This window comes from Onychostruthus taczanowskii, unplaced genomic scaffold (assembly GCF_017590055.1).
Source record: "Onychostruthus taczanowskii isolate IOZ18803 unplaced genomic scaffold, ASM1759005v1 scaffold265, whole genome shotgun sequence".
In the NCBI taxonomy this organism is placed as follows: domain Eukaryota; kingdom Metazoa; phylum Chordata; class Aves; order Passeriformes; family Passeridae; genus Onychostruthus; species Onychostruthus taczanowskii.
The window spans coordinates 137,838-159,344 of record NW_024499962.1 but is presented as its reverse complement, the minus strand read 5'-3'; the positions used below and the strand labels follow the sequence as shown (position 1 = coordinate 159,344).

Here is a 21,507-nt window from a genome sequence, read left to right as displayed (position 1 = left end):
CTCGCGGGAATTTCTCCCCCCCCCGCCGTAACAAAATTTCTCCTTCGTACCGGCAAAAATTCTTTCTATATCCTTAGGAAAATTGCCTCTTCATTGTCACAAAATTCCCTCTTCATCCTCACAAAATTCCCTCCTCATCCTCACAAAAATCCTCTCTACATCATCCCAAAAATTCCCTCATCCTCTCACAAAAATCCCGTCTTCATCCTCACAAAATTCCCTTTCCATGCTCACAAAATTCCCTCTTCATCCTCACAAAATTCCCTCTTCATCCTCACAAAATTCCCTCTTCATCCTCACAAAATTGCCTCTTCATCCTCACAAAAATCCTCTCTACATCATCCCAAAAATTCCCTCATCCTCTCACAAAAATCCCGTCTTCATCCTCACAAAATTCTCTCTCCACCCTCACGAAAATTCCCTCTCCATTCTCCCAAAAATCCACTCTTCATCCTCACAATATTCCCTCTTCATCAACCCAAAAATTCCCTCTCCATCCTCCCATAAATCCGCTCAAAATTCCCTCCTCATCCTCACAGAAATTCTCTCTCCATCATCCCAAAAATTCCCTCTCCACCCTCACGAAAATTCCCTTTCCCTGCTCACAAAATTCCCTCTTCATCCTCACAAAATTCCTACTTCATCCTCACAGAAATTCCCTCCTCATCCTCACAAAAATCCTCTCTACATCATCCCAAAAATTCCCTCATCCTCTCACAAAATTCCCTCTCCACCCTCACGAAAATTCCCTTTCCATGCTCACAAAATTCCCTCTGCACCTCCCAAAAATCCGCTCTTCATCCTCCCAAAATTCTCTGTCCATCCTCAAAAATATTCCCTCTTCATCATCGTAAAATTCCCTCTTCATCCTCAAAGAAATTATGTCTACATCCTCACAAAAATTCCATCTCTAGCCCCCAAAAATCCCGTGTCCATCCTCACAAAATTCCCTCTGCATCCTCCCAAAAATCTGCTCTTCATCCTCACAGAAATTCCCTCTTCATCCTCACAGAAATTCTCTCTCCATCATCCCAAAAATTCCCTTTCCATGCTCACAAAATTCCCTTTCCACCCTCACAAAAATCCCTTATCCATCCTCACAAAATTCCTACTTCATCCTCAAAAGAATTCCCTCTTCATCCTCACAAAATTCCCTCTCCATCCTCATAAAAGTTTAGCCTCCATATTCCAAAAATCCTGTCTGCATCCTCACAAAATTCCCATCTCCATCGTCACAAAAATCCCGTCTGCCTCCTGACAAAATTCCCTCTCCATACTCCCAAAAATTCCCTCTTCATCCTCACAAAATTCCCTCTCCATATTCCCAAAAATCCCGTCTGCATCCTGATAAAATTCCTTCTCCATCCTGACAAAATTCCACCTTCATCGTCCTAAAAATCCCTTATCCATCCTCACAAAATTCCCTCTCCATCCTCACAAAAATTCCCTCTCCATCCTCACAAAATTCCCTCACCATCCTCCCAAAAATCCGCTCTTCATCCTCACAAAATTCCCTCCTCATCCTCACAGAAATTCTCTCTCCATCATCCCAAAAATTCCCTCATCCTCTCACAAAAATTCCCTTTCCATGCTCACAAAATTCCCATCAGCGTCCTCCCAAAATTCCCTCTTCATCCTCCCAAAATTCCCTCTCCATCCTCCCAAAATTCCCTCTCCATCCTCCCAAAATTCCCTCTTCATCCTCCCAAAAATCCCTCTTCATCCTCACAAAATTCTCTGTTCATCCTCACAAAAATTCCCTCCTCATCCTCCCAAAAATCCGCTCTTCATCCTCACAGAATTCCCTCTTCATCCTCACAAATATCTGCTCTTCATCCTTCCAAAATTCCTTCTCCATTGTCACAAAATTCCCTCTCCATATTCCCAAAAATCCGCTCTTCATCCTCACAAAAATTCCCTCTTTATCCTCCCAAAAATCCCATCTTCATCCTCACAAAAACTCCCTCATCATCCTCCCAAAATTCTCTCTTCATCCTCAAAGAAATTTTGTCTACATCCTCACAAAAATTCCATCTCTAGCCCCCAAAAATCCGGTGTCCATCCTCCCAAAATTCCCTCTTCATCATCACAAAAATCCCTCTCCATATTCCCAAAAATCCCATTTGCATCCTGACAAAATTCCTTCTTCATCCTCCCAAAAATCCGCTCTTCATCCTCACAAAATTCCCTCTTCATCCTCACAAAATTCCCTCTTCATCCTCACAAAATTCCCTCTTCATCCTCACAAAATTCCCTCTTCATCCTCACAAAATTCCCTCTTCATCCTCACAAAATTCCCTCTTCATCCTCACAAAATTCCCTCTTCATCCTCACAAAATTCCCTCTTCATCCTCACAAAATTCCCTCTTCATCCTCACAAAATTCCCTCTTCATCCTCACAAAATTCCCTCTTCATCCTCACAAAATTCCCTCTTCATCCTCACAAAATTCCCTCTTCATCCTCACAAAATTCCCTCTTCATCCTCACAAAATTCCCTCTTCATCCTCACAAAATTCCCTCTTCATCCTCACAAAATTCCCTCTTCATCCTCACAAAATTCCCTCTTCATCCTCACAAAATTCCCTCTTCATCCTCACAAAATTCCCTCTTCATCCTCACAAAATTCCCTCTTCATCCTCACAAAATTCCCTCTTCATCCTCACAAAATTCCCTCTTCATCCTCACAAAATTCCCTCTTCATCCTCACAAAATTCCCTCTTCATCCTCACAAAATTCCCTCTTCATCCTCACAAAATTCCCTCTTCATCCTCACAAAATTCCCTCTTCATCCTCACAAAATTCCCTCTTCATCCTCACAAAATTCCCTCTTCATCCTCACAAAATTCCCTCTTCATCCTCACAAAATTCCCTCTTCATCCTCACAAAATTCCCTCTTCATCCTCACAAAATTCCCTCTTCATCCTCACAAAATTCCCTCTTCATCCTCACAAAATTCCCTCTTCATCCTCACAAAATTCCCTCTTCATCCTCACAAAATTCCCTCTTCATCCTCACAAAATTCCCTCTTCATCCTCACAAAATTCCCTCTTCATCCTCACAAAATTCCCTCTTCATCCTCACAAAATTCCCTCTTCATCCTCACAAAATTCCCTCTTCATCCTCACAAAATTCCCTCTTCATCCTCACAAAATTCCCTCTTTCTCCATCCTCCCAAAATTCCTACTTCATCCTCCCAAAATTCCTTCTCCATCCTCCCAAAATTCCTACTTCATCCTCCCAAAATTCCCTCTCCATCCTCCCAAAATTCCCCTCCCGCTGCTTTCCCCGGATCTGCCTTTTTTAGGGACCGTTCCCACTTGGATTTGGGAGAATTTTTGGATTTGGCAATTTTTGGAAACTGTGGGATAACGGGAATGAGGAAGAGGCCACAGCTCCAGGGATTTCGGGAATATCTTGGAAAAAAAAAAAAAAAACCCACAATTTTCGGGAATATCCCCGAGAATTTCCCATGTTTAAGGTGGAAAACCTTTGGAAAAAAAAATCAACATTTCCCGAGCTTTAATAATAACCTAAAATTTAATCCCAAAATCCCCCTCCCCCCCCCAAAAAAAAAATCAGCATTTTGAGATTTCCCAGGAAAAGGAAACAAAAAAAAAATCCACGTACCCCACGGAGCTTTGGCTTCCTCATCCCGACTTTTTCCTCTGGAAAAAGCTACGGGAAAAGAAAAAAAAAACAAAAAAAAACAAAAAAAAACACCCCAAAATTACAGGAGAAGGGAAAGGGTGGGGGGAGGGGAGGGAAATTCCACGCTTGGGAGATAAAAATTGGGAAAAAAATTCCATCCCAAATTTTTTTTCCGGAGAATCTTCCCACTTGAGGAAGGAACGTTTCCAAATTTTTCGGGACGCGCACGCGGAGAGAGAGAGAGAGGAAAATTTGCTAAAAGCAAATCCCGAAATTTAAGGGCGAACCCCGGGATTGGAAGGGAAATTCCCTGGGGAAATTGGGATTATTTTTATTTTTTTTTTGAATTGAGCAGGCAGCAGGAAAGGGGAAGAAATTGGGAAGGATGGAGATTTTTCCCCAAGGAAAAGGGGTTGGGGTCGGAGCATTCCCGGATTCCCGGCTCGATTCCTCCGCCTCCTCAATCCTGGTTTTCCTTCACCTCAATCCCAATTTTCCTTCCCCTCAATCCCAGTTTTCCTTCACTTCCTCAATCCCAGTTTTCCTTCACCTCAATCCCAGTTTTCCTTCCCCTCAATCCCAGTTTTCCCTCCCCGCCTCAATCCTGGTTTTCCTTCCCCTCAATCCCAGTTTTCCCTCCCCTCCTCAATCCCAATTTTCCTTCACCTCCCCAATCCCAATTTTCCCTCCCTTCTTCAATCCAGGTTTTCCTTCCCTTCCTCAACCCCAATTTTTCTTCCCCTCCTCAATCCCAAATTTCCTTCCCCTCGATCCCAAATTTCCTTCCCTTCCCCAATCCCAATTTTCCTTCACCTGATCAATTCCTCCTCCTCAATCCCACTTTTCCTCCACCTCAATCCCAATTTTCCTTCCCCTCAATCCCAGTTTTCCCTCCCCGCCTCAATCCCAATTTTCCTTCCCCATCCTCAATCCTGGTTTTCCTTCACCTCAATCCCAATTTTCCTTCACCTCAATCCCAATTTCCCTTCCCTTCAATCCCAATTTTCCTTCACCTCAATCCCAATTTTCCTTCCCTTCAATCCCAATTTTCCTTCCCCTCCTCAATCCAAGTTTTCCTTCCCATCCTCAATCCCAGTTTTCCTTCACCTGATCAATTCCTTCACCTCAATCCCAATTTTCCTCCTCCTCAATCCCGGTTTTCCTTCCCCTCAATCCCAATTTTCCTTCCCCTCAATCCCAGTTCTCCTTCACTTCCTCAATCCCGGTTTTCCTCCACCTCAATCCCAATTTTCCTTCCCCATCACAATTCCTTCACCTCAATCCCACTTTTCCTCCACCTCAATCCCAATTTTCCTTCCCCTCAATCCCAGTTTTCCTTCCCTTCCCCAATCCCAATTTTCCTTCCCCATCACAATTCCTTCACCTCAATCCCACTTTTCCTCCACCTCAATCCCAGTTTTCCTCCAGTTCTCCTTCACTTCCTCAATCCCGGTTTTCCTCCACCTCAATCCCAATTTTCCTTCCCATCCTCAATCCTGGTTTCCCTTCCTCTCAATCCCAATTTTCCTTCCCTTCCTCAATCCCTATTTTCCTTCACCTGATCAATTCCTCCACCTCAATCCCAAATTTCCTTTCCCTCCTCAAGCCCAATTTTCCTTCCTCTCCTCAATCCCAGTTTTCCCTCCCCTCTTCAATCCCAATTTTCCTTCACCTCAATCCCAACTTTCCTTCACATCCTCAATTCCTTCCCCTCCTCAATCCCGGTTTTCCTCCGCCTCAATCCCAATTTTCCTTCCCCTCCTCAATCCCAATTTTTCTTCCCATCCTCAATCCCAATTTTCCTTCACCTCAATCCCAGTTTTCCTTCCCCTCAATTCCAATTTTCCTTCCCCATCTCAATTCCTTCACCTCAATCCCAATTTCCCTTCCCCTCAATCCCAGTTTTCCTTAATCTCAATCCCAATTCTCCTTCACGTCCCTAATTCCTTCACCTCAATCCCAATTTTCCTTCCCTTCCTCAATCCCACTTTTCCTCCTCCATCCCAATTTTCCTCCACCTCAATCCCAAATTCCCTTCCCCTCCCCAATCCCAATTTCCCACTTTTTTAGGGATTCCCCCAAACCAACCCATTCCCTTTAGGATGGCATTCCCAAGAATTCCCTTTAGGACGGCATTCCCAGGATTTTTTTAGGATGGCATTCCCATGGATTTTTTTTTTTAGGATGGCATTCCCCTGGATTTTTTTTTTTTTTTTTAGGATGGCATTCCCAGGATTTTTTTTCAGGATGGCATTCCCATGGATTTTTTTTGGGATGGAATTCCCACCTCTCTCCCCCCTCACCCTCTCTCCTCTCCCTCAATTAACATTCCTGCGGGATCAAAGCCCGGTATTATCCCGGGATTATTCCCGGTTTTTCCCGGCTTTGTGGAACCCTCGGGATGCCCCTGACCCGGCTGCTCCCGCTCTCCCTAATTGGAGCTTTTCCCAGGAAAACAAAAAAAAACAACAAAAACCAGGAAAAAAAAATTCCAAAACTCCCCTCCAGGTGCCCACCTGAATGGGGGGAGCGGCTCTGCTCCCGCTTTTCCTCAGCAAATTCCCAAAAAAAGAGCGGAATCTCAGCTAAAAAAAACCCTAATAATTTAATTTTTTTTTTCATTTTTAGGGATCAAATTTTAAGGAAAAATTCCCCCCAAAAAATCCCAGCCTGCTGTTTTCATGTATTTGAATTTTTAGGGATCATTTCCGCCTGGATTAGGGAGAATTTTAGGGTTGGGAATTCTTGGAGTGGGAATTTTTGGATTGGGAATTCTTGGAGTGGGAATTTTTGGATTGGGAATTTTTGGATACTGTGCGAAGGAAAGGAAAAGGAAAAGGAAAAGGAAAAGGAAAAGGAAAAGGAAAAGGAAAAGGAAAAGGAAAAGGAAAAGGAAAAGGAAAAGGAAAAGGAGAAGGAAAAGGAAGAGGAAAAGGAGAAGGAAACGGAAAAGGAAAAGAAAAAGAAAAAGGAAGGGGAAGGGGAAAAGGAAAAGGAAGAGGAAAAGGGAAATAAAGGAAAAGGAAAATGAAAAGGAAAAGGAGAAGGAAAAGGAAGAGGAAAAGGAGAAGGAAAAGGAAGAGGAAAAGGAAAAGGAAGAGGAAAAGGAAAATGAAAAGGAAGGAAAAGGAGAAGGAGAAGGAGAAGGAGATGGAAAAGGAAAAGGAAAAGGAAAAGGAAAAGGAAAAGGAAAAGAAAGGAAAAGGAAAACGGAAAGGGAAAAGGAAAAGGAAAAGGAAAAGGAAGAGGAAAAGGAAGAGGAAGGGGAAAAGGAAAAAGAAAAGGGAAATAAAGGAAAAGGAAAAGGGATTCAGAACCCTCTGCAGCTGACCCCAAGGACACGGACGGATTCCCTTGCGTTGGGATAGCGGCAGGAGATCCTTTCCTTTTCCACGACTCTCCCAGAATTCCAGAGGCGGGAAGCAGCCGGCTCACAAACGGCCTCCTCTTCCTCAGGAGCGCCTTTCCCGCAGGGAACGCCGGGTGGCGCAACCACGGAATTCCCAACGCGGTTCCCAAAATCCGACCTTTCCCTTTTTCCCCCCCAGGGGGTGGAAATCATTCTTCATTCCCCTCGGGAAGGTTTCCCCGGCCTTGACTTCCATCCAAAAGCAATTCCCAAATTAAAAAAAAGAGGGATAACGAATCGCGTTTCCTCAGCCCTCGACGCCAGCTTGCCTTTCCGCGGGATTTAGGGCGGGAAATTCCCGGGTTTTTTCCACTCACCTGGTGGCAGCCCTGGAGGTTGGAATCTCGGCCATACGACGAGTACGAGCCTCGTTCTGTTTTACCTGGAGGGAGAGGGAAAAACAAAAAAAAATAAATCCCGGTGAATCCGAGGGGAACGGGAGTTAAGCCGAGCCTAACGCGGCCGGCGGCGATTCCCGGAATTGTCCACGTCCCACCTTCACCCTCAGCTGGGAGCTCAGGGCCACATTCCAGCCCTGCTTTCCCTTCTCCCCTTTCCCACGCCGGTGATTTTTGGGATGGAAGCGGCCGAGCAGCACCGCCCCACGGCGAGACAAAGAGCGCCGGAGAGGGGCTGATCCCAAAGCTGTCCCAAGCCACCCTTGGGACATGGGACAACCATCAGGTGCCACCTCCTCGGAGCCGGGTTATTCCCAGCGTTTTGGAATTGAAAATTCCTCCTCCTCCTCCTCTTCCTCCCTGAGCTTTGGCCGCTACGACCGCATTGGATCCCGTTGAACCGGGAACGGACGGCTCCGAGCCCGCCCGCCGCTCCGGCCACCCCGGGAGGGTTGGAAACGGGGGACACGGGGGGCAACAAACCCCCCCGGGGAGTCAACGGGACGAGTACGGCGTTCCCGACCCTTCCGCGTTCCGGAAGCTCCTTCGCCATCGGCTCAGGCACGGCTTAATTTCAGTTGTGAAAAAATATTTATCCCGATACAAAAATAAACCCCCTGCAAATTACAAGTTGTCAGGGATGGGATCCGCTCCTGTTTGTGTGGGGGAGGAATGGGGAACGGCGGAGACATGAATCATTCCCGGTAATTTGAGTGTTTCCATGACATCAATGGGCACTCGGCCAGCGCTCTGTCGAAGTCTGCGAGGTACCAAAGCGGCTCCGCAGCCAGCGGGAGATTGACTTTTTTTTTTTTCTTTTTTTTTAGGATTACGCTCCTTGGAAAAGATTGCACCTCCAACATCCACTTTTCCCACCGAGCCCGCGGCCTCCCGAGCGAGTCCCGCCTCGGCTCCGCGCTCCCTTCGGGGACGAAGCGCCCCGGATTTGGGGACAACTCAAGGAACCCATCCGGGGGGAAGGTTGTCGAGATTGTCACCCAGATTGATCAAATCACAACCCCCTTCTCCCCAAATCACCGTTCCCCGGCTTCTCCCTGCCCGTGCCTGGCGTTTTCCGGGGCCGGGGAAAGCTCCACGTTGAGGTTTTCCATTCGGAAGGGTTGAAAACCGACAAAATAAAAAATAAATTTTTTTTTAATTCGCTCTCTCGAGGAGAGAGAGAGAGAGCGAGCGCGGCTCCGTGGCTCGCCGCCGCATCCACTGCGGAATTTTCGAGCCAAGCCTCCGGTCGGAGAATGCGGCAGCCGCTGCGGATATTTTTTGGCACGAAGACAACGGCGCCGGTGCCAAAGCCCCATGGCTACGACTCCTCAAAAAGAGGCGACTCCTCTTCCCCGCGCGCGGCCGAGCCTTCCGGGGGGAAACGTGATGAAGGACGGGAGGATGAGGAGCAGGCTCGGGGGGGGGGAAAAGGTTCTGGCAGCGCCGAGGCTCGGAAATTTTTGGGGACAAAGGCGGAGGTGCCGGGGTAGAGATGGGGACGATCCGGGGAGCGGCGCCGGCACGGCGCAGACAAAGGAACTCTTGTTTTGCCGGCCAACGCGGGATTCCGGCTGCGCTCCGGGGGGAAAAAAAAATAAAAAATAAAAAATAAAAAATAAATCTGTTCTCTCCCGAAATTTTTGTGCTTTGTGGTGCTTCGGCAAAGAAATTAAGGGTGAACGCCGCTCGTGCCGTCCTTGGTGGGAAGGGAGTTTTTGGGATTTGTGGGAATTCTGGAATTTCCCGTTTAGTTCGAAGGGATTCGTCCCAGTCGGGATATCCGAATTCCTGATATTTGGGTTTGCTTAGACTTGGCCCCCCGGGGAGAGCAGAAATTCTTGGGAATTGGAATTTGAACAGCTCCACGTATCCAGCTGTGATTTTGATCCGTCTGTTATTTTATTCCTGGATTTTTTTAATATTTTTTTTTAAGGAATTAAGGATCGTCCGACGGGGAAGGAGCACGAGGCGCTCCCCTTTAAGGACAAATTAAATGACAAATAAATGGCAAAATAAAAGATTAATTTAATACCAAATTAAAGGAGAATTCCCAAACCCAGCCGGGAACCGGGAGCATATTTGGGATCAACTTCTGAGCGACGGAACGGGCTGAAATTCCCAAATCCCAATGAATGGGAATTTCTGCTGCTGGGGGATGCTCCAGGCGCCTGAAGCGGCCCCAGATCCTGAATTTTGGCATCCCAAATTCTCTCCCACTCGGGTTGTAGGAGCAAAGGGAGGACGGAAGGGCTGAGGGGAGCGAACGGCTCCGAGCGCCGATGGATTATCCTTGAAAAAATGGTTTTGTTTTTTTTTCCCCTCAGAGATCCCAAATTGCCTCGTTTCGGCCGACAAATCCGGCTCCAATTTCGTGAGGAATTCTCAATTACCCGAGGAAAACCTCGTGGAAATAAACGAGGATTATTTATTTTTTTTTCCTCCTGTCTATCCTGCCGGCACCTCACCGGTGGAAAAAGAAATCTATAAAAAAAAAAAAAACCAGAAAAAGATTCCTTGACGTTTTCTCCGTGGAAAACCTCCAAGGAAAAACGGGATTCAACATCTCCCGCCCGGGGCGGATTATTAACCAAATTTTTTACAGAACTTTGGAAAATTTGATTCTTTAGCAGAGAGAAAGGGAATTTAAAAGAAACAGAGGAGGGGAATTTTCCCGCTTGAAGGAGCAGATCCCTGGCACCGGGAACAGCTGGCGGGAGCTCATCCCTTTGTGCGGCTCCGGCTGCTCCCGCGGGCACCGAGCTGGCACGGGCACGACGTCCCCACGGAGCCCAGGTGTGGCCGGGCAACAAAAGCGAGCGGGAAATCCAGGATTTGAGGTCGGGGGAAAAAAAAAAAAAAATATCAAGGCCGAGAATTGGAAGGGAAATCGAGGCCGGTGAGAAGGGAGGCTGCCGTCCGTAGGTCCCTTAACGTCGCGGGGATTAATAAGCTGGATATGGAATCCACGCGCTAATTGCGAGCGGAATAATAAACTTCCCTAATTGAATTAGGGATTTATTGAAACAAAACGCCCGTTTCTTCCCGGGCCGGCGGGAGGATATGGATATTTAACGAGGAGAGGAAGCTGGGAAATTCCTGAGGCAATCCACGGTTTGGGGGGTTTTTAATTCTCCTCGGGGATGAGGAATCCGGGGAAAATCCGAGGAGAGGATTCCCAGAAAAATCTGAGATATGGGGGTTTTTTCTTCTCCTCGGGGATGGAGTGGAATTTCAGGTTGAACACCTGGAAATATCGCCGGGAGAGAAGGAAAAACTCCCATCAGATCGTGGCTCGCCCTTCCCGTCCTTGGAAGGTAACGGGGATAAACGGCACCGGGAAGAGGAATCCGGGGAAAATCCGAGGAGAGGATTCCCAGAAAAATCCGAGATAAGGAAGGGGCAGGGAGACCAGGGAGAATGGGAACGGGAATGATGGATCGGTCGCCGGGAATTCGCCGGGAGCGCTCCGAAGCTCCGGACGGCGCCCAAACGCACGGATAAAGAGAGATTTGGGATCAAGGGACGCCCTGGATGCAACAGCCAGGAATGTTCTTTCCTAAAGGGACCCACACGCGGCATTCCGAGGAATTTGGGAAAAAAAAAGGAGCGCAGAGCGCGGGGATTCTTCGTCACGGGACGTTCCGAGGGTGGAATGAGGGGTCCTCAGGGCCCTTTCCCACCCAAGCATTCCCAGATTCCAGGATTCTGCAATGCACAGCATGGTCCGCGTTATGTTCCTAAATATATCTGTTACATCCACATCATCAATTAATGGCCGTAAGATATTAATTAACCCACGAGATATCCCTAACCCCGCAGGCAAATCCTTCCGTGGAGATTCAGGGCTCCGTTCCTAATTCCTCCCCGAGTTCTGTTTCTCCCACCCTATAAAATTCCCATTTCTCCACACTGCCGGCGCTTCTCACGTTGTTAAAAACCCAGCCGGGATTTCGGGAATCAGGAATTCCCAGGGACGACTGGAGGTGTCCCTGCCATGGCGTGGTGACCCTTCCAACCCCAAACCATTTCTCCACACTGCCGGCGCTTCTCACGTTGTTAAAAACCCAGCCGGGATTTCGGGAATCAGGAATTCCCAAGGAAGCTGATTCCCAGGCTGGAATCAGCTGGGACGACTGGAGGTGTCCCTGCCGTGGCGTGGTGACCCCTTCCAGCCCCAAGGAATTCCACGATTCCCTCAAGGGGAGACGCATCCAGAGCTTCTCCCAAAAACCCCACAGCGATGGGAGGTCCTCACGCTGCCCCAGCCGCGGAAACTTCTCCACAGAAGCATCTCCAGAACGTCCCGAATTTGGAAGTTCTGCTATCCCGGAGTTCCCAAAATGCGGAGTGCCCAAACGTCTCGATTCTGAAGCTCTGGATCCCTAATGCTGAATTCCCAAATCTCCCCATTTTCAAGCTCTGTATCCCTAATTCCACATTCCCAACCATCCCAATTTTCCAGCTCTGTATCCCTAATTCCACATTCCCAACCATCCCAATTTTCCAGCTCTGTATCCCTAATTCCACATTCCCAACCATCCCAATTTTCCAGCTCTGTATCCCTAATTCCACATTCCCAACCATCCCAATTTTCCAGCTCTGTATCCCTAATTCCACATTCCCAACCATCCCAATTTTCCAGCTCTGTATCCCTAATTCCACATTCCCAACCATCCCAATTTTCCAGCTCTGTATCCCTAATTCCACATTCCCAACCATCCCAATTTTCCAGCTCTGTATCCCTAATTCCACATTCCCAACCATCCCAATTTTCCAGCTCTGTATCCCTAATTCCACATTCCCAACCATCCCAATTTTCCAGCTCTGTATCCCTAATTCCACATTCCCAACCATCCCAGTTTTGAATCTCTGTATCCCTAATTCCACATTCCCAACCATCCCAATTTTCCAGCTCTGTATCCCTAATTCCACATTCCCAGCCATCCCAGTTTTTAAGCTCTGTATCCCTAATGTTGAACACCCAAACATCCCAATTTTGCAGCTCTGTATCCCTAATGCTGAATGCCCAACCATCCCAATTTTCAAGCTCTGTATCCCTAATTCCATATTCCAACCATCCCAATTTTCAAGCTCTGTATCCCTAATGCCACATTCCTAAATATCCCAGGTTTGCAGCTCTGTATCCCTAATTCCATATTCCAACCATCCCAATTTTCAAGCTCTGTATCCCTAATTCCACATTCCCAACCATCCCAATTTTTAAGCTCTGTATCCCTAATTCCGTTCCGTACCCCTAATGCCACATTCCCAGCCATCCCAATTTTGCAGCTCTGTATCCCTAATTCCATATGCCCAACCATCCCAATTTTGCAGCTCTGTATCCCAAACATTGAACACCCAGCCATCCCAATTTTCAAGCTCTGTATCCCTAATTCCATAATCCCAAACATCCCAATTTTGCAGCTCTATATCCTTAATTCCATATTCCAACCATCCCAATTTTCCCAATTTTGCAGCTCTGTATCCCTAATGCCACATTCCCAACCATCCCAATTTTGCAGCTCCGTATCCCTAATTCCATATTCCCAGCCATCCCAATTTTTAAGCTCTGTTCCCTTAATGCTGAATTCCCAACCACCCCAATTTTCAAGCTCTCTATCCCTAATATTGAACACCCAGCCATCCCAATTTTGCAGCTCTGTACCCCTAATGTCACATTCCCAAACATCCCAATTTTGCAGCTCTGTATCCCTAATTCCATATTCCAACCATCCCATCCCAATTTTGCAGCTCTGTATCCCTAATTCCATATTCCAACCATCCCAATTTTCAAGCTCTGCATCCCTAATTCCATATTCCAACCATCCCAATTTTCAAGCTCTGTATCCCTAATGCTGAATTCCCAAATCCCCCCATTTTCAAGCTCTGGATCCCTAATATTGAACACCCAAACATCCCAATTTTCCCAATTTTGCAGCTCTGTACCCCTAATGTCACATTCCCAAACATCCCAATTTTCCCAATTTTGCAGCTCTGCATCCCAAATATTGAACACCCAGCCATCCCAATTTTGCAGCTCTGTATCCCTAATTCCATATTCCCAGCCATCCCAATTTTCAAGCTCTGTATCCCTAATTCCATATTCCCAAACATCCCAATTTTTAAGCTCTGTACCCCTAATTCCACATTCCCAACCATCCCCATTTTCAAGCCCTCCATCCCGAGCTCCCGCTGCCCATCGCCCGGCCGGAGCGGCACGGCCGATCCGCCGTTGCCGCGTGGGGAGCGGGCGATGCCGCGCCCGTTCCGTGCCATCTAGGTCACCCTCTGCCGGCCCGCGGCGCTCGCGGCGAGCCGAGCGCTCGGAGCGCGGATCCGCTTCCAGGCCGATCCATTACATCTGACAAGTTAAATGTTCCGTGGGAGACCATATGGCGCCGGAGCAGGGCCGGCGCCGCGGCGGCAGCTCGGCAAATGCATCACAATTAAGGGCTGCGAGCGCGCGCCGCGGCCCCGCCGGGTGGGCAGCCGGCTCCCGCGGCGCCGGCCCCGGAACGGGGGCCACAACGTCCAAGGAAAACGGAGACGGCGGGACGGGGGGACGCGGCCCCCGTCACGGCACGGGGTCGGGATGGGATGATCCTTAGGGAGCTTCCGAGCCAAAGCGTTCCGTGAGCCGGCGCTGGGAGGTGATGGGAAGGATGGGAGTGTCACCAAATGGCCGTTCCCGGAGACACCAGGAATGTCACCAATCTCCATTCCCAGAGCAACCAGGAATGTCACCACATGGCCATGCCCAGAGCCATCAGGAATGTCACCCCGTTCCCAAAACCATCAGGAATGTCACCAATCATCTCCATTCCCAGAGCAACCAGGAATGTCACCACATGCCCATTCCCAGAACAACCAGGAACATCACCACATGCCCATTCCCAAAGCCATCAGGAATGTCACCCCATTTCCAAATGACCAGGAATGTCACCAATCTCCATTCCCAAAGCCACCAGGAATGTCACCCCATTCCCAAATCTCAATTCCCAAATCTCCATTCCGTAGGTTTCACCAAACAATTCCCACATGGAAAGAGAGCGGCACTGTTGATCCCAAAGATCTCCCAATGATCCCAAACATCTCCCAAAGAATTCCCACATGGAAAGAGAGCGGCGCTGCTGATCCCAAAGATCTCCCCAATGATCCCAAACATCTCCCAAAGAATTCCCACATGGAACAAGAGCGGCGCTGCTGATCCCAAACATTTCCCAAACAATTCCAAACATCTCCCAAACAATTCCCACACGGAACAAGAGCAGCACTGCTGATCCCAAAGATCTCCCAATGATCCCAAACATCTCCCAAAGAATTCCCACACGGAACAAGAGCGGCACTGCTGATCCCAAAGATCTCCCAATGATCCCAAAGATCTCCCAAAGAATTCCCACACAGAACAAGAGCAGCTCTGCCCATCCCAAAGATCTCCCAAAGAATTCCCACATGGAACAAGAGCGGCGCTGCTGATCCCAAAGATCTCCCCAATGATCAAAGATCCCCCAAAGAATTCCCACATGGAAAGAGAGCAGCCCTGCCCATCCCAAAGACCTCCCCAACGATCAAAGATCTCCCGATGATCCCAAACATCTCCCAAAGAATTCCCACGTGGAAAGAGAGCAGCCCTGCCCATCCCAAAGACCTCCCCAACGATCAAAGATCTCCCAATGATCCCAAACATCTCCCAAACAATTCATGGAAAGAGAATCTTGTCCTCACGGCCATCCTTGGCTCTCCCATGGGAAAACCTTCCTTGGGATGTCGCCAATGGAAGTTTCTTTTGTTTTTTAGCCCTGCCCACTCCCAGTTTCGGGCTTTTCCAGATTAAACCTCTCCCAGCGTTTCAGCGGACGCCGTTCCCAGCCCAGATTTTCAGGCTGAGCCCAAACCCGTGGCTGTGGGGGGAGACGGGAATCGCCGATCTCCCAGAGGACCAACGGATCCATTCCCACCGCTTACAGGTGCCACTCCACCACCTGCCTGGGCACGCTGCCCCATCCCAAAGGAAACCACCCCAAAAAACAAAACCCCGGCAACGGCTCGATTCCGAAATTTCCCTTTGGAAGCGCCAGCCGCTAAAAACGCCGATCCTTTGGGAAGAACGGTTCTGCTGGGAAGGAAAAGAGGGAAAAATTGTGGAATTGCTCTGGATCAACCCCATCCCTCCCACCCCTGAGAGGCCCAGAATCCAGGAGTTAAGGCTGGGACAGAGCAGGGAATGGAAAGAGGAGGAAAAGTTTTCCCCAAATTCCCGCCGCCCTACGGAAATCAGGGTTTGTTGTTTTTCTTGCCCGCTTTTTTTTTGGTTTTTTTTTTTTGGGAGGGGGCCAGGGCTGGAAGGAGTTAACGGCTCCCTCCCCTTCATTTGCATCTGGTGCTTTTAGCCTGCGTGTGTGTGTGTGTGTGTTTTTTTTCTTCCCTGAAAAAGTTGGCAGAGCCGCCGATTTTCCATAATGCAAGCATTTGGGAATTGTGAGCGGAATGAAACCGATCCAATCTCCTGACTGCGACATGAATTTTCATTAATTACAACCTTGTCAGCAAAAGCATTATCAAAGCTGAATATGAAAATGCTAATGAGTTCTCATTTGCATATTTTTCTTTGTTGGAATGTCATTAATTATTACATTTTATGATGATGAATGCAGCTGTCGAAGCTCTCCGATGCATAATTAGCCATCAGAATGCCAGGAGCCGATCAGCAGTTTTGGGGGAAAAGCAAAAAAAAAAAAAACAGGGAAAAGGGAAATAATCCCCCAAAAATTTCCCGTCCAATCCCCCGAAACTTTTCCTCGGCCGACGCTCCTCCCGTTCTCCTCCGGCTCCGGGAGCCGGAGCGCGGGGATGAATTTCTCTCGGGTTCATCTCCAATTATTTGGGATTTTTTTAATTTTTTTGCCGTTTCCACAATCGGAGCGGCTCTTAATAAAAAAAAAAAAAAAAATCGTTATTCCAGCTTAATTAATGCCACGCTTAATTATAACACCATGATGTCAGCGGTTTTAATTAAGTATTGGCTCGGGTACAAGAAAACTCCTCGCCGCAGTAAGAGTCGCTCTCGGCGGGTTCCGCACCGAACCCGGCCGGGATGGGTGGATGGAAGGAAGGAAGGGAAGGAGGGAAGAAGGAAGGGAAGGCTGCGGTGGAACAAACAGGAGGAGCGGGAGCAGATGGGCCCATTCCACATGACCAAGCCAATCAATCACAGCTGAAGGGCCCAGGTGCGGCGCAGCCGCGCAGCGACGCCCCATTTCACAGTCTGTCACACACGGCCCCGGCCGCCGGCGATGACCCCGCCGCCGGCGCGGCCCGGAGCCTCCCGCAGGACACCGAGGAGTGCCGATCCCGTCCCTTCGCTGTCCCGGGCCCAGAAACCGGGTCTGGGATGCCAGAAACCGGGTATGGGATCCATCAAACCCGGTGATCCATCATCAAACCCTGTCCGTGATCCATCAAACCTGGTCTGTGATCCCGGAAACCTGGTCTGAGATCCATCAAACCCTGTGATCCATCAAACCCTGCTCTGATCCATCAAACCCGGTCTGTGATCCCTCAAACCCTGTCTGTGATCCATCAAACCTGGTCTGTGATCCCGGAAACCTGGTCTGAGCTCCATCAAACCCTGTGATCCATCAAACCCTGTCTGTGATCCTGGAAACCTGGTCTGTGATCCATCAAACTCTGTGATCCATCAAACCCGGTCTGTGATCCCTCAAACCCGGTCTGTGATCCCTCAAACCCTGTCTGTGATCCCTCAAATCCTGTCTGTGATCCCTCAAACCCTGTCTGTGATCCATCAGTCCCAGGTTATTCCAGAGCCGTGAAAACGAACCTTTGGGACTTCAGGAACGCAGAGACGAGGGATCCAATTCCCTGGGCAGATTTGGGAACGCCCCCAAATTCCAAAATAATCCGGGGGTACCTGCTCCAGAGATCCAAGCTCCCCAAAGTTGAAAGAACTCCCATTTCCTCCCCCCGAATTCAATCCTTTGGAAGCTGCCTGAACTGCAACAGCTGCTGCATTAATAATAAAAAGAAAAAATGGAATTTCTGAGAGGATTCAAGGCGCTGAGATGAAAATTCCAGCTCTTCCGAGCCAGCTCGTTGTGTTTTTCCCAGGATTTGGTGCTGTCCCCTCACCTGGCAGGAGGTGTTGCCCTGGATTGATTTTGCACACACATTTTTGTGGATAAACTCCCCCCCTTTTTTTTTGCCTCCAAAGGAACGGCGCTACAAAAAAAAAAAAAGCAGATGTGAGCGCCGGGTCCTTTCAAAGGAAATTTCCCGAAGCCTGGGCAGATCCCAGCTCCACATCAAAGGCATGAAACATCCATCTGCTCCCCCCTCCCCCGGCCGGGTAATTACCGGGATTTCCAGTCCTTTCAAAAGGGTGGAGATGGGACAAATGAGGCTCCTCTTGTCGCCCTGTTGAGGCTGAGGAGCACCCAGGGCGTTGGGGAGGACACAGATGTCCCCAGGTGGTCTCCAAGAGGAGAAGCCCAGAGGCACAAAGGGACTCTGGGAGGTGTCCCTGCCCCTGGCACGGGTGGCACTGGGATGATCCTTAAAGGCCTTCCCAGCCACACCATCCCGTGGTTCCCTGACTCGTTCTCTCAGAAGGAACGAGCTCTCCCGGTCCGTATTTCTGCGTGATCCCACAGGAATAATGAGTTAATGAGCAGAGAACCACCAGAGCTCCACCCATCCAGAAGAATTGTCCCTGACCTGGCCGCTTCTCTGCCCCGGCATCTCCTGCTGGCCTTGAGGAGTCACGATCCTTCCTCTAGGAAAATCCCACTGAGGGATTTCCTTTGCAAGGGAAACGTTCAGGAAGGAGGAACGCGCTCCATATCCCTTTGTCTTTTCTGCCTCGTTCCTCCCATCCCAAATTTTCTCCTCTCCCGACTCCTCTGTCCTTCGTTATCCTCTTTCCTGTCGTTACGCTCCGAACTGGCAAAAATTCCCGGCTGCACAGGCGTGAAAACTGGCCCCAATTCCAAATATAAGCCCCGATGTAGGCCAGGGTATATTTGGCAAACACAAATCCTCGCCAGATTTACGCAGCTCTAATAATAAGGTGACGAGGACCGCGGCGGGATTACGGATGCGACCTCCATCGTCCCTGCCAAGTGCCAGAAGACTTTGCTTTGACTTTGGTCCGACCTTTTCCGTACGGATCTCACCTCGGCTGGGAAGGGGAGGAAGGGGAAAGCCCCAAAAGAGAGACCAAAGCTGTTCCAGCCTTGGGATGTGCCGGTTCCCATCAGCACGAGCAGGGATTTTGGGGTTTGCGTGTTCCCCGTTCTTCCCGCCGCCCTCTTTCCCTCCCTTTGGACGCGTTGAGAGCTTCCCAAATCCCCTTGATTCCCGCCTGGCTCTGGGGTAGTGGAAGGTGTCCCTGCTCATGGAATGGGATGATCCCACAGATCCCTTCCAATGCAGGCCGTTCACCTGGAATGATCTGCTGGCCTCTCCCTGAACCAGAAGCTTTCCCCCGGCGCATCTTCCCTTTTCCTTCTGCTCTCCCTCTCCACTGCAGCAATTCTTTCACTCTGCACTCGACAAACGCCGCCGACGGTTACGATCTCAAAGCCCTTTTCCCATCTCAACAATTCCACGATTCCGTCTTGAAATCGTTACCTCGTGGGGAGCGAAACTGACGATCTTTAAGATCCCTCCCGCCCCAAATTGTAGAAAAATTAAAAACCGAATGGCGGATTTTTAGGCAGAGCCACGGCCAAGGCAAGCCTCACGTCAAGGGCATTTCTTGCCCGGCTCCACGAAAGCTGGATTTGATATATTTTTTTTTTGGTCTCCTCAGCAAATCCCACGACACGAGGGAGGAGGAATGCGGCCGGAGGAAGGGAGGGCGGCGTTTCAAAGGCCGGGCCTCTCCAGGTGCGCGCCACATGAGCGCGAGGCCCGCGGGGGCGACGACGGCTCCGCGCCGCCGCCGATCCGAACCATCCCACACGGAGCGCCGTATCAAAGGCCAGGAGGAGGGGGGAGCCAACCCAGCGTCCCAAAATCCCGAGGCGAAGCCAGCCGCGCTCGGCCGGGCCGATCCGGAGCTCCGCGCTCCGTTCCGGGGGTATCTAAAAGCCCCCGGATCCAGCGGCCCACCCGGGAGATTGAAACGCCTGCTCCTGGAAAACAGATTTGGGCTGAGTCACCGGCCCAGGCCGTGAAATCCTCCAGGAACAAAAGCTGCCCGCGGGGTTTTCCCCGCGGGAGCCGAGGTGGACGCTCGGATGTTTTTCCTTTCTTTATTTAACGGTGCCGCGATGGCTCCTCTCTGCTTTAATCCATCCACTGATGTTCTCACCCACCGTGTGATCACCCAGTCTGGAATAATCCCTGTTTCCTTCAATATTTCTTGCCTCTCTCCTGGGAAATTTAGAGCCGATCCTGGCATCTGTTGCCCGTCCTCTTTTGTGAACACTGAGGCGAAAAATCCATTTATTTTTTAGCAGTGTCTACATCATCTGTCAATAAATTCCCTTTTCCAGCTCTAAGAGGTCCTAAAATTCCCCGGCCTGGCCTCGTCCCCTTTCCGTCGTTTCGCTTTTCCCTCTGCTTTCCTTCCCCAAATCCAACCTTTTCACCTCTCATTCCCCATTTCCTTCCTCGCCTTTCCATTTTTAATCCGACCCGTTTTTCCCAGATAATTCCCACAAACCCAGAGAGAAACACAACGCCTGATTTCTTTCCCCCCCTCGTTTAATCAGCGCGGTTCCTTCCCAGAGCATCCGTTTTTTTCGGGACCGGGGAACATTCAAGCACGGGAAAACTTTGCGGGATGAATGGGAACAATCTGATTTCACTTAGAAAGGAATATAATCTAATTAAAATCCCGCTGGTTCCCGTTAACTCCGGAGCTTTTTTTTATTTCACGTGCTCCCGGGGATCAAAGCCCGGCCGCCTCGTCCGGTGCGAGAAGCGGTGCCGCCCTTAATTCCGACCATACGGCCGCGGGGGAGAATTCCCGAGCCCTCCTGGCATCCCTGCCTCACCCTGGGAGCCCAGGATCCCAACCCCTTCCCCACCAACCCAAAGCTGGCCTCCGAAACCCGGAGGATTTCGGGTGGAGAGGGAGCCCCCCACCCCCGGCCCGCCACCGGCATCTCGGCCTTTTTTTGCAGCAAAGCTCCCCCACCCCAAAAGTTGATTTTATTTATCTAACTCCTCCTTTAATTCCCCATCTCGCCACGCTGGGAAGTTCAGACTTCAGGGCCGGGCTGCGAACGCTTATTAATTAAACTCGGCTTTGTTGGACACTCCGGGCTTTAACTAAGAGCATAACAAACCCTTTGTTTTTCCCTGCTTAACGGAGCGTGAGTGCCTATGGAAATGACCCGCTAATTCACCAAATTTGTTTTGTTTCCCGGATTTTCCCACATGTCCATTTTCCAGCTGTAATGCAAATCTCCGCCCGCAGCCGGTCGAAGAGCGTCGGGACCTCGGGGTGACGCAGTCGTTAAGGGGCTGCAGCCACTTCAGCCAGACAACTCCAGCCAGAAAGCCCCAAAAAAGCAGCAATTCATCCCTAAAACCTTTTTTTTTTTTTTTTTTTTGGGGGGGTTTTAAATTTGTTTTTCATTTTTTTGTTTTTTTTGTTTTTTTTTTTTTTTTTTTTAACAGTTATTTTGAACGGCTTTCTGTTGGAAGAGGTTTTAAAATTCATCTTATTCCACTTCCCAAATCTAGGAATTGAGCTCTTCCCTCTCCGTGAATATTTTCAGCAAGTCACTTCCAGGTTTCTCTAAAACACCCAAACACTTGGGAGCTCCAAATTCCCTCTGCCCCCAAGCTCAGCTCAGCTGGAGAACAGCGACAAAAACTCCTGGGAAAAGCCAAACTCCAAAAATCCATGGAAGGGATTTAAGGAGTTTTTAACCGCTGGATTTTACTGGGAAAAAAGTAATTTTACCGTGCAGGAGGGAGAAACTGAGAAGGGACGGCAGGCGGGAATTTGGGATTATGGCTGGAGTTTGGGATTGTGGGCAGGAGTTTGGGATTGTGGGCAGGAGTTTGGGATTGTG

The 21,507-nt window shown here is 49.3% G+C and overlaps 1 protein-coding gene across 10 annotated transcripts in view; it reads right to left on the bottom strand.

The window, feature by feature from the left end:
• Positions 1-21,507, bottom strand: part of LOC121337380 (transcription factor 4-like) — an 80,057-nt gene that overhangs the window by 11,629 nt on the left and 46,921 nt on the right. For 8 of the 10 annotated variants that reach the window (XM_041407456.1, XM_041407459.1, XM_041407458.1 and 5 more), the window contains 2 exons: positions 7,376-7,440; positions 3,629-3,676 (listed from right to left, as the gene is read on the bottom strand). In XM_041407456.1, coding sequence (XP_041263390.1) covers positions 3,629-3,676; positions 7,376-7,440 — 113 coding nt within the window. The remainder of the gene's footprint in view (positions 1-3,628; positions 3,677-7,375; positions 7,441-21,507) is intronic. The other 2 variants (XM_041407462.1, XM_041407461.1) reach the window with 1 other exon arrangement.